Source organism: Typopeltis vanoorti, chromosome 20 (genome assembly GCF_054136105.1).
Source record: "Typopeltis vanoorti isolate ZY-2024b chromosome 20, IOZ_Tvanoo_1.0, whole genome shotgun sequence".
Classification (NCBI taxonomy): Eukaryota; Metazoa; Arthropoda; class Arachnida; order Uropygi; family Thelyphonidae; genus Typopeltis; species Typopeltis vanoorti.
The window spans coordinates 112,473,629-112,487,783 of NC_143568.1; the positions used below are offsets into that span (position 1 = coordinate 112,473,629).

Consider the following 14,155-nt stretch of genomic DNA (forward strand, 5'->3'; position numbering starts at 1 on the left):
AGGTTGCCACCTAAATTAGACTTGTAATAGTTGTCTGTATGCTTTTATAAAATTAAATGTGTAATTATGGTAATACAAAACTCCACAATGCAGATAAAATAACATCTTAGTGGATAAAGTGAAAGTACCCAGATGGCTATAGAAAAGTGTCAGCAATAAAATATTTTAAACTTATACATTGATGTTCAATATATAACTTATAAGTGCCCACTATGATCTTTTCATCTGCATAAAACAGGAATATATCATATATTATATGGAATATATAACATCACTGCATGGATTTTTCCACAAACATCTCTTTCACTAATGATTTTGGTGAATGTACTTATGCTGATGCTGTTTCTTTTTGCTTCATATACTGAATACCAGTTTGGAAATAAAAATATGCTATGGGACATTTGGCAACAGTGTATTTTTTTATCTCTGTTCTGTGGTATAGTTATATAAAAAATAATTTTAAAATTAAAACTGAAAAAAATTTATTACTCATTGAAAAAAAAAAGACAAATATGAACATATGGCACATCTTATTTTCAACTAAATATCATCTTGAAACTTTTATTCTGGTTTTGAATAAAATGTTAAACTTTATTACAAGTGACACAGATTCAAATTAATAAGCATAATTCTCAACTTAATTTTAAAAAAAATAACAATTGCACAATTCATATATATACTTTACTGAATATGCAAATTTAATGTTTTTTTCATTTTTAAAAAGAGATAAATTTCTCGTACTTCTTCACCTAAAGTTTTAAATTTGGAATAAGGTATCTGAGGTAAATAAGGCCCAGCATCTAATAAGGCCTGTTAAAAAAAAAAAAAATAACATTTACAGTAAGTTGTGCTGGTTTGGTTTCTTACACACACACACACAAGACGCAATAAGCAATGGCAAGATCACTGGTGCCATGTCTAGAGACTGTATTGTGTCAGCTTGACCTAGACCTCTGTGGGAGGTGGTTGTGTCTTCCCGTTTAATAATATTACGCCACAATAATTCGTAAGTTTTTAATTAAAAATATTGTTCTTTTCACATTGTTTTTATATTTAAATTGTTCTTTTAACATTCAGTTTTATGTTAAAATATGTTTTAATTGATTTGAATTCATCTTTTACATGAAAATAAATGTGATCTAATCTAGTTCGGGGTAGTTAATAAGGCCCAGTAAATTTGTTGATGGGCCTTATGCAGTTTATGCTATAATTTATGATTTTATTTTTTGTGATTGCTCATAATAGTTATTTTATTGCTAAAGGCCTCTGAAAATGTCAGAAGTTAAGATGAAACGGGGTCTTTGAACTGATGAAAGACTAGAAGCAGCTAGGAAAGCTGTGCAAAGATGACAACTATCACAACGTGCAGCCCCAGAACGCTATGGAGTACCTAGAAGAACATTGAGGAACCATTTAAACACAGAGAAGATGAAGAAAAGATTAGGAAGAAATACTGTGCTAACTAAAGAACAAGAGAAGAACTTGGTAGAAAGAACAGTAAAGTTTGCTTAATTGGCGTCACTTTAACTCCAAAAGCTATATGCAGGCAAACTTTAATATTTTGTGAACAAAATGAAATTAGGAATAACTTCAATAAAGAAAGTGACCTCGCAGGAAAAGATATGTTGAAATTTTTAAAAAGAAACTCAACAATTTCGAAACATAAAGCTCAATTTTTGAATCCTGCTCGAGCTGTAAGAACATGTCCTAATCCTCAATCTTGTGATTCAGATAACTACGATGATGAGATTCCATTGGCAAATCTAAAAACAGAGGACTCTTTGAAGTCATCGTTTCAAGAGGTAATGCCAACGCCAAATTATGCAGTTGTAAAGGCAACACCATGAAGAAAAGCGTTAAATTATAAGGGCCAGAGAATGACCAAAGATTTTTTCAAAGAAAAGGATAGTAAGAAAGAGAAGGCTGCCACTAAAAAAAAAAAAAACCAAAAAAGAAATAAAGGAACAAACAGAGTGTCAAAAGAGGGGTGGTATTGCCATGGATGCAGAGAAGAAAAGGTTGCTGATATGAGGCAATGCACACGGTGTTTTAAATAGTACCATGAAGAGTGTGTTGGTCTCACCAAAGAAGAATGTGGTGTATTTGTATACACTTGTGACTGTCCTTAAGCTAATAATTATGATTAAAATTAATAATATTCTTTTTTAAATATTTAATTTTGTTCAAGGGCTTATTAAACTACTATGGTTTAATAAGGCCCACACAAGGTATTTTTTAAAGACTTGATGAAAATATAAATTACTGCAAAAATTGTTCTTATTTGTGTTTTTTTTAATTAGTGATAATACAAACTTGAATATGAACACTGTTGTTTCAATTAATCTAAACAATTGTCTAACTTATTCAAATTTCAAATAAGGTGGGCCTTATTTGCCTCAGGTACCTTATGCTAAAAACATTTAGCTTATAACTGGAGGAGGAGGGATTTCACACTTAACAATAATATGATCAGCGAATATACATAAAAATAGATTTTCAAATAGATGTTACCCGTTTATGTAGTATAAATACAGGTTATTAATCCTTAGTAGTTTCACTGGCAGCAGTCTGTCTTAACATCTGTCCAAACATCATCATAATATTGAGTTCATGTTGTTGTTCTTCTCGTCTTCTCCTTTCTTCAAACTCAATCCATAACTTTTGCATTTCCTTATCTCTTTTGATTTTTTCCTGTTCTAAGTGAACTACTCTGTCCATAAATTTCTTGTCAGCCTCAATTTGGTATTTAATAAACCTATGAGCAGCAGCATCCAAAATTTCTTGGAAAGACTCATCTCCATCTTCCTGTCGGATTCTTTTAGTAGGAGGCTCATCTTCCTGAATTGTACTTTCAGAAACTTGGAAGAATATTAATATAATAACATAAAAGCATTATAAATTCAATAAAATGTTACTTTATAAGCATATTAATTATAAAAAACATAGATAATGCATGTTCAGATGAAGTTTTCATATAAAAGCCTCAGAATGCCAAATGCAAATTGCTGTGATACTATTTGATCACATCTGATACAACCTAAAATGTAAGCGTTTTTGTGTCACAATTTGTGATGACGGCTGTACATGGTTATACATTAACAGTTGTGTTGTTAGTTATTAACAAATCTAAACTATAAAATAACATGTATGCCACAGTAAATAACTTTTTTCTTATGTAAATATATCTATGCATAAGACATCTTTAGTACAACTAGAACAAAAATAGGAAATGAATTCAAAATCAGTAGCACGCATGCTTAAATTGGAATCTCTCCATGTATACAGTCGCATGTTCATGGATTAAAAAACACTGGGCTGAAATTAAAATTACTTAAACTAAATTAAAATATAGTAGACAAATTATTGAATACAATTTGAGGATAACAATTTCCCAGATTTTTGAAATAGACAGTCATTTCTATTAAGATCAGATCTATGAAGTAAGGCTTCAGCACTTCCTTTATATAAACGTTCATGTTTATATGTGGATCTATGTAGTAACTTGGTGTTTTGCCACTGGATCCCGTGGTTAGCATTTTCGCTTCTACGTTATGCAAGGCCAGATTTGTGAGGTTTGATAAGGTGGATGTGGTCTTTGATGTTCAGAAATATGTTTATTTATAGATCTTGTTTGTCCACAGTAAGACAAATTACATGAAAATGGTACTTGGTATATGGCAGGTAGGGTGAGAGTTTGTCTTTTGCAGAAGGTAGCAAGTTGTGAATTTGGTTGATGGGTTTGTAGGTAGCAATGAGTTGATATTTTCTCATAATTTTTGGCACACGTTCACAGATGCCTGTAATATATGATATAGGAGTTCTGTGGGCTTCTTCTTGTCTGGATTGATTTGTAGGAGAGTGATTATTTTTTGGGTTGTTATTGGATTATATCCATCTAGTAAGACAGTTCCTTTGATAATTTCGAATTCTTGTTTTAGGGATTCTTCAGAACAAATCTCATTTGCTCTGGATACTAAAGATTTTATGATGGATGGTGAGCTGATGCATTATGGACTACCTGAAAAAGTTGGTTTTTGGTAGACAGAAGTGGAAATGGATTCATCTTGTTTGCGCTGGATGTGTACATCAAGAAAGGAAATACCTTTTGACGATTCCTTTTCTAGTGTGAACTTGATACGAGGTGTTGATTTTTTGTAAAAATGATTAGAGTTCAGGTTCTGTGTGACTCCAAACTGCAAAGACGTTATTGACATAGCATAGACACATTGTTAGTTTTGGGTCTAAAGCAAAAATTCTATCTTCTAGATGTTCAAGAAAAAAGTTAGCAAAGTTAGGTGATAAGGGTGAGCCCATTGCTGTTCCTTCCTGTTGTTTATATATTTTATCTTTCCATGTGAAGTAACCTGATGTGATCCATAGTGCAAATTCCACTATGTCTGGCAGAAATTTTTGGGTTAACAATTCTATTGTTTCTTTGTGAGGGATATTAGTGAAGAGAGAGAGACAATGTCAAAGCTTACTAACATGTCTATAATCTGCTAGATTAATGTCTTTTATACTTGTATGAAATTCTATGGAATTTTTTATTGAAGAGGTTGAGTGACCAGTGAGGGGACGGAGAAGGTTAAACAGCAATCTTGATATTTTATATGTGGGACTGCATATAGAATCCACAACAGGTCTGAGTGGACAGTTACTCTTATGTAATTTTGGTGAACCATATTAATTATAGGTCTTGCATGGTATATTTTGAGTCTTTTGATGGTTTCTTGATCTATGGATGTTGTTTCATCCAGTAACTTGTTTTTTTGAGCTGACTTTATGAATGAATGGGATTGAGCTGCTCTCGATCCCATCCATAGCTCTGCAGATGACGGTACACTACATTCCTCCTTTTCATTTGACAAACCTTGTAGTCCTTAATTGTTAGAACCCTCAAGATCAACCATGACCAATGTCCTGAACTGTGATTCCCTAGCTATATTCATTGGGATGAGGACAAACTTGTAGACTTCAATGCTACCAAAACTCAATCTTGTCTAATCTGTCACAAGAAAGGTCTCAATGTCAATTCCTGTAAACTTTCGATAATACCCATATATCCAAACATGATCAAGATTTCCCTTCTTGACTGACCTACGCATACAACCTTTCCTAGCACAGACACATCTCAACCATAGCTTCAGCAGCCACAAAAAATCAGTGTACTTTTCTACTAAAGAAACTACTCCACCACCTCTAAAGTTGCTAATTTGACACTACACAAACTCTATACAAGTTCCAGATCTGGCCAACCATGGAATATTGCTCATGCACAAGACTGGCACATATTATTTTTCTTGTGTGTGTGATTAATGTTCGGCATCTTTTCAGAAAAGTTTTTTTTTAATAGTGTGAATAAAACGAACAGGAAATGAAAAACAAATGAAAACCGCTTTACAGTATAATGTTACCTATGGATAAGTTGTGCTTATACAAATTTTTTCAAGTTATATAAATTTTCAAAATAATATAAAATAGTAATATAAAGTTAAGAGATTTATTAAAATATTCTTTACATTAATAAATAAATTAATTTTGAAGATTCAACGAAAATAGATAAGAGAATTTCACAAGAATGTTTCGCATTGGACTCGAGAGTTCGCCAATTATTTTGTGACGCTGATGCCGCCCTAACAGCCTACTAATATAACGGGCTTGAATGTCAAGAAGAATGAGTTATCAGTAGTAAGCCAACTTTTAGGGTTGGACCACATGCATCTGATTAAAATTAGGATACGGCCCTTTCACGGAACTCGACAATTAATCATAAGTTGATTTATGATACATCAAAAAATAAAGAACTATTTTAGGTATATTTTCGTAAATTTTAATAAAAAATTACAGTGATATAATCGGGTCCAGGATACAATTTCAGATTTTATTTGTTCGTTTCCAGGAAGATCTGAAGGGGGCCCGAACGGAAGACGCCGTACATTCATAATTATATGTACCATTCGTTGTTCGTTTAAACTCTTATCTCATATTTTTTGACATCTTTTAGGCGCCTTTTCTTCTGCGGCACCTGTGTATACTGCACACTTTGCACATGCCACCAGCCGGGCCTGCTCATGCATTTCAAGTGGTGCATTGACATCTCTAAGGAAGCTTGATACTGTCTACAGGAGGGCAATCCAGTCAATAATCCCTCTCTCACAGATTCACTTCAATGCCTTTCTCATAGATATTCAGATTCTGCCTTATGCCTGTTCTACAGATACTTTTGTGAACACTACTTTGATGAATTGGCCACTATCATTCCTCCAAAAACCATAAGAACAAGAGCTGCTGCTAACAATACTCATTAAAATCTAGCACTCTTCTCTGTCCCCTTTCATTCCATCTACCTCTGTTCTTTGGAACAGCCTTCTTCACTCTGCCTTCCCCACAGAATACAACCTTCAAGAACAACAATCAAGCTAACTAATGATATTAATAGATAAAAGTCATTTCATTTTACAATGGTTTTCAAACTTAATATAATTCTCAGTAAACTAAGTACAATAATAATAATAATAAGAGAATTCATCAAGTTAATATCACTACTATACTAAATGGGTTTATGTCACCTTGTGGAAAGCAGAAATATTTAATAGTAAAAAAGAACAGAGAAAAAGTAGCATGTATGAGTTACGAAATTCCTGTGTATGACAGCTGTACCTTGAACTATTTGCATTTCACTCCAAGTGTGGTTTGTGGTTGATATTCAACCACACTTGGACAAAGACATACTGTTGCAAATTCACTTTTATTTAAACCAGTTAGTCTATTGAATCTTTGTTCAGTGAAATAAATATATCAAAATCATGTCACTAAACAAGACAAGGTAGTGTGAATATCCTATTCTTAGCAAATCTGATTATTTAGCATCAAAAAACTGTGTGTGTGTGTGTGTGTGAGATGTTCTCTTTCTGACTTACTAAAATTCAACGAAAAAAAGTTTGCCCACTTGTGAACTTTAAAAGACCAGTCCGATAATTCATTCATTCCACTAATTTTCTATTTTTGTTTATAAATTTCTGTTAAGATTATATAATAACAATAGTGTAGAATTTATGAAGTCTTCATGGAGTCCGAAGACTCATCGCTGGAGACCCAAACTATCCACACAATCTATCATACCTATCCTTGAACCCATTAACAGACAAAGCACTCAGAGCTAACCCTGGCAACCCATTCAACTCATTCACAACTCTCCAAGCAAAAAATCTAGTCCTCACACCACTATTAACCACACCTGTATTCAAATTCCAGGGATAACCTCTTGTTCTGGTCCCTCTAGCCAAGTGCTGAAACATTTCCCCTACATCAATCCTATAAAATCTTTTAACTTAAACATTTCTATCATATCCCCTCTTTTTCTCCTATCAACCAACTTCTGCAATCCACACAACCTCAATCTATCCTCATGGGAACATTCCACAGACCACTAATAGCTTGGTCGCTCACTTCTGAATCTTCTCCAGAAACCCAGGAGACCAGACCCGAGCACAGTAATCCAGATGTAAATGTATCAAGGCCTTGTAAAGTGAAATAACTTCCTTATCTCAACTTGATAGTGTGGTCTTCAAAAACGAAGTAATCTTTTGAGCTACTTTAGCAACCTTAGCAATATGTCCTGTAAACTTTTTTTTTCATCAACAATAATAATGGAAAATGTATCTGCAATAATGTTAAATTAAATACATAAATTTTGAATACTAATATTTTAATAAAGTCAAAGAAATAAGAAGTTTTAAGTCATAAATATAAATTCCTAAATGATTGATTTATTATAATAAGAATAATAACAGTTCAGAGTTCAGCTTAAAATATTTACCTCTGTCAGAAAAAGGAGATTCATCATGTTCACTGTTATCAAAACATTTCTGATTATCCTCATTTTCTTCATTTTCAACAAGAACTACAGATGGTGCCCAAACTAAGTCACATTCTTCTGATGAGAAATCTTTAAAATAAACAAATAAATAAATAAAAAGCACAAATAAGTGGCACATATCATTGCAGATAACACTATATTAAATCTAGTCACTCAATTTTAGGTAATCTGTTTATAGGTAAACTAAAGAATTTTTATAAATAAATAAATCAGAATGGGTTAAAACTTGGGTTTTTTATGCTTTAGATTTTTAAAAGATTAAATCAGCGATTTTCAACCGGTGTGCCGTGAGATTTATGAAAACAAATTAATTGAAAGAAATAATGTCGTAATTTGTGCATTTATTTAATTAGTGTCTGGTCTTCCATCTTGTGTGTGTAAATCAATCAAAATTATGCCTATTTTTTGCTAGATCACAAAAAAATTAAAAGAATATATTTTTAGTGTGCCGTAGAATTTTAATAATTAGTCTAGGTGTGCCGTATTATGAAAAAGGTTGAAAATCACTGGATTAAATGATGCTTCTACATGTTACAACCCACTGTCTTTTTGGTTGACATTTTCTTGAAAGTTTTGAAATCCGTTAAAAAGAACATGTGGGTGATGCAGGAAACGAGATGAAAAGAGTAGTCTAGTTGCACACATTCTTGGAGAACATCATTGTACACAGCTCAGCTGCCTCCATGCCTTACTTAGTGGAAATTTACTCACACAGCACATTAAACAGAAACCAAGAAATTATACTTCATTACATCTGGAAGTCTAAATTTGTGTAGAGAGCATTCAAGATCTCACAAGAGCATGAGACCAGCTAACTCACTATTTGAATGAAAACAGCTGATAAAGATTCCTCACACACACACACACACACACACACACCTAGGTCTTTCTAACAAAGGGCTCATCTAAACTAAATGAGCTATGGAGGCTCAGTGAACCTCCATAGTTAAGGTAGAGCTATTTAATTTGAAAGGCTCTGTTATATTTATTGATATGATTATTTTTTTTTTAGTGTTATAAATCCTGTATGTTCAAAGTATCAGAAATCTTTAAAAGAATGATTCCAAGCTCTGGGCTGAGAATAACTGAAAGTTCAGCCTGTAGTATACTGACAGTTGCATTAGTGGAGATGAGCCTAGTATGAATAACAGTAATCTAGTCTCATAATAGAGCAAAGTTGGTACATTTGAAGATATAAAGTTTTCTCCCCCACTGAAAAAAAAACAAACTTGATTTTAAAGATTACAAGTCAGTAACATTCCTCTATTCCTACATTTTTTTTTTAGCTCATTCTACGATTTCATCATAGAAAATTAATAATCGGCCTGGTTGGCTGAGTGGTTAGCATATCCTGGCATAGGAATGGATATTTGTGATTGTCTATGAAAATGCTGAGCCTCCGTAGTTCAGTTGGTATAGACGAAGCCCTTTGGTCGGAAAGATTTGGGTTTGATTCCCGTTCTTGATATGAGGAATCTTTATCTGGTCTCTTTCGACGAAAGATGAGTTAGCCAGTCTCATATGGAGGTAGGGGGCTACCCCACCCAGAAACTTGGTCCCCCTGAACAGGCAAACTGGCCCCATGAACACACGGATTACGATTACAGTCAAGAATACTTAAGACAGTCTCTCCAGCCATAATTCTGATTCGTCAGCTATGCTGTCCCCAGCCCAGATAAAAATAGGGGGAACTGAGATGGTGTCCTACCTTCCCATAAAAGGAGCTCACGGCCATTGAATCATCATACAAAATAAAAATACTAGTAGTGGTGGTGGGCATTAGATGACATTAGTATATATCAGGGGTCTTCAACGCATGGCCTACAGAACTCTTTGCTGTGGCCCGCCGGCCATTTTGAAAAAATAACCAGTTAACATTAAAATGTGATTAAATAAAAAATAATTTCAATGAAGCCTGCGGGCCACTAATCTATACTGTGGTATTTAGAATTGTAAGGTGCTTTCCACATTCACAAGGAACGCTATGCATTTGATACTTTATATAAAATCCCATAAAAATAAATATTAAATAGACATGCTTCTTCAGCCATCTACCAGTGCCAAGCAGTATTTAAGTACTAGTACTAACGTTGCAGGTTGATGCAGTAGTCGTTCGAGTGCGCTGTTTAGTACCTTCCAGATACATCGCAAAGGTTCTCAATACTTCGTTATTTTCATAAAAATATAAGAGGATCTCATCCATAGTCAGTCAGTCATGAACAGTGCGATATTCATGTATAAGTGCACGCAGGTACATTGTGTCAGCAATAGCCTATTGTGATTTTATATTGCCAGACTTTTTTCATTAGTGTGAGACATTCAGTGGAAAATAACCATTACATGGCCATTTTGGATCATTTTTTTGGGTTTGCCTTCCCTCACTATGGTGTCTACAAGTAAAAAGTGTAAATCAAGTGATTCTTGTCGTGTTTTAATGAAAAGTGGACTAATTTGTACTTTTTTGTGCGACTGATGATAAGTCGGTGTGTTTAATTTATCGTGAGTCAGTGATGGAGAAACTTGGCAATGCTTTTCCTTGACCAGCTAGTCGATGTTGGAAGTCACTATGCACAGAGTATTCTTGAGATGTTGGTCCATAATCTTGGTCTGAGTTCTTGTCTTGGACTTCACATGCTTCATTCCGGAGAACTGCTCACATAAGTATGTGCTTCCTAACAAAGTGCACATCTTCAAAGCATGCCAGCGAAGATTAGGGAATGTATCCTTTGTAAAATGTACGCAAGGGGCACATTAAATAATTATTCTCTCAAAGAAGAATTGTTTCGGAGTTCAAGCAGCTACATTTATACTGAGCCTGGCATTTTGGCAGCACTGACACTGAATGGCATTGAAAATAAATCTAAAGAAGACTGTTGGTTACGAAAATCACTAAATCTTTCTTCAAACTCACTTCGCAACATGGTTAATTTTATAGCGTATTCATCAAGAGACGAACAGTGGGACTCAGTGAGAAGCTGAAAATGATTTAAGTCTTTTTTTTTGCAAGTTGTACCTCCCAAAGTTTTAGCTTGGCCACAAAAGCTTTGATGTGATCAAACAGAGTGTGCACCAGTTGATCTTTGGATTGTTGCTACATATTTAGGTCATTCATATGCAACGAGATGTCAGTCACAAAGGCAAAGTCTGTCATCTGCTTTGGATCGTTAAATTCTGCAGTCGGCTTCCCCTTGGTTTGCATGAACTGCTGTATTTCGCTTCTTAAGTCAAAGACTCTTTTAAGAACCTTCCCTCTGCTCAACCAATGCACATCACTATAATAAACCACATCACCGTGATCCACTTCGCACTCTTGGGTCAAAAATTCTTGGAACTGATGATGATTCTTGCCTCAATAATGTTGACGACAGTCACAATAACTTTCATGACAATCTCAAATCCAATAGTTTATGCGCATAAATTCTCCTGGTAGATTAAACAGTGATAATGGAGAAATCTTTTCCCTCTAGTTCCGGTTCTTTCAGTAGCAGCGCAACAAACCTTTTGTTCTTTCCCACAATAGTAGGGGCACCATCAGTTACCACACCCTCGAGGTAGGTTTAAGCTGAGGTCAAAACGCTGGAGCATTTTCTTGGAGGTTTCAAGAATACTAGTGCCTTTCATCATTCCCTTCATAGGTACGAGCGCTAGCAGTTCTTCTGTCACATTGAATTGTTGATCAGTGCAACGGACAAAGGCAGCCAGTTGTTCTGTATCCTTCACATCTGTGCTCTCATCTAAAGCAAGGAATATGACATGAATTCGTACAACTGTTTTTTTTAAAGTTCCCTCGATGTCATTGGCAAGTTCTTCGACACGTCGTGCTATAGTTACCCCAGAAAAACTCATTTTTTTAAAACACTTCCTTATTATTTGGGCACAGAATAATAAGTGATGAACACTCTTTCACAAACTCGCCGTCCAAGAAGGTTTTTGATTTTTTAGCAATTTTTCAGCTATTATATAACTTACTTTGACGCATTCTTTGCACTCTTCCCTCTGCCTTTTAAAAGTACCCTGCTGGCATTTTAAATCAATTTGGAGATGGTTCACTTTGTCCACACAAAGCTGCCCTTGAAGGTGATCGAAATTGGATGCATGCTTTGTCTCATAGTGTCATTTTATATTAAACACGCATATTAAACAACGACAAATTAAACACACTGGCTTATCATCAATAGGCACAAAAAGAGTACAAATTGGTCCACCTTTCATTACAAACCCGACAAAAATCACTTGATTTACGCTTTTTACTCGTAGACACCATAGTGATAGAAGGTGAACCCAAAAAATCCAAAATGGCAGTGTAATGGTTATTATGCACTGAATATGTCTCACACTAATGAAAAAAGTCTGGCAATATAAAACCACAATAGGCTATGGCTGACACGAAGAAACTGAGTGCGCTTATACACGAATATCACACTGTTCATGGCCGACTGACTGTGTATGAGATCCTCTTGTATTTATATGAAAATAATGAAGTATCGAAAACCTTTGTGATGTATCTGGAAGGTACTAGACAGTGCACTCGAGCGAACTACTGCTTCAGCCATCTACCTGCGACATTAGTACTAGTACCCAAGTACCGCTTGGCGCTGGTAGATGGCTGAAGAAGCATGTCTATTTAATATTTATTTTTATAAGATTTTATGTAAAGTACCAAATGCACAGCTTTTGTGAATCTGGAAAACATCTTACAATTCTAAATACTGCAGTATAGCTTAGTAGTCCGTGGGCTTGATTGAAATTATTTTTTATTTAATTGCGTTTTAATGTTAAGTGGTTATTTTTTCAAAATGGCTGGCGGGCCACGGCAAAGAGCTCCACGGGACACAGGTGGCCTGCGGGCCATGCATTGAAGACTCCTGTTTTAAGAGATGCTGCTGCAATTTTACTTGGTGAAATTTATGTAGGAAATTACTTTTAAAGTGATAACATGGGTCATCTGCAGTTAAGAACATTTTTTACCTTTAAATAATATTTGTTGTTGTTATTATTTGACACCTCCAAGGAGTCCAAAGACTCATTGAGGGAGAGTGTGCCAACAGCATCGAACGATCGGACCCCTTCCAACTACTAACCGCGCTCAAACTTACTTAACTGAGCCATTAGTAGCAGAGGCTCTACCATATACTCTCTTAAAGATAGGTTCATCTATATAAACTGTTTTCCAGCTATGGCCATCATAACCACTTCTGTATTATTGTTTTCTAGTGGTTCATAGAAGTCTATGTGTGTGTGATATATATATATATATATACACACACACACACACAGACTATCTGGTATATTAACTCAGAATTGGGATATGTTCATATTTTTATAAACTGACTTAGATCCGAGAGTTAGAACAAACAATTAAATTTATTTACAACACAACATGTTTCGTCGGAAGGATGACTTCTTCAGGCATTAAGAAACACAGAAAGCAAATAAAAAACACTATAAAGAAACGTTGTGTCACTGAAATTCGACTATTATAAACTTCAGTTAACTTTGAACTGGACTACAGTCCGTGTTAAAGTTCCTACCGCAGACGCGAGTTTACTTCACATGGAAGGAATACTTGTGATTAAAATAATGCAAAACCTCCATTTGATAATATCTACCTTGGTGAAAATGTAGCCATTAAAAATCGTCAGAATAACAAAGACATCGTTATCCTACAAGCTGATAAGGGAAACACAACTGTAGTTGTAAATAAAACAGATTACCGTGACAAAATCTCAGCTTTATTAAAGTCAGATACATACCTGGAAATTGAAAGAGATCCAACAAGAGAGATGCATAACAAAACAAATAACCTCCTACAAAAAACCATGGAGCTTCCACGAAACATACGCCTTCCTGTTCATTCTTTACATCCACTCATTCCAAGGTTATACGGTCTCCCAAAGATACACAAAGAAAATTACCCAATGAGACCTATTGTGGATAGTATTGACTCACCTACCTACCGGTTATCTAAATATCTGGCGTCATCCTTAAATGGTTTTGCAGGAAAATCTCCTTCATATATCAAAAACTCAACGGACTTCATCTCTAAAATCAAGAATTTAAAACTCAAGTCTTCAGATATCATGGTGAGCTTTGACGTAGTTGCTCTCTTCACAAACATTCCAACTCAAGAGGTTCTCAATATTTTAAGCAACAAGATTTCAAGAAAGATGTTTTCCCTGCTATCACATTGTGTAAATTCCAGTTACTTTCAATTTGAAGGAAAAATTTACAAACAAAAAGGATTAGCAATGGGCAGCCCCCTATCCCCAATACTAG

The 14,155-nt window shown here is 34.7% G+C and overlaps 1 protein-coding gene across 2 annotated transcripts in view; it reads right to left on the reverse strand.

Annotated features, from left to right (window-relative positions):
• Nucleotides 1-513: 513 nt before the first annotated feature.
• The window catches only part of LOC150095804 (uncharacterized), a 49,302-nt gene continuing 35,660 nt past the window's right edge, over nt 514-14,155 (reverse strand). For both annotated transcript variants that reach the window (XM_090410141.1, XM_090410139.1), the window contains exons 2-3: nt 7,820-7,948; nt 514-2,858 (exon numbers count right to left, since the gene is read on the reverse strand). In XM_090410141.1, the coding sequence (XP_090266267.1) occupies nt 2,539-2,858; nt 7,820-7,948 (449 nt within the window). In that variant the 3' untranslated portion in view covers nt 514-2,538. The remainder of the gene's footprint in view (nt 2,859-7,819; nt 7,949-14,155) is intronic.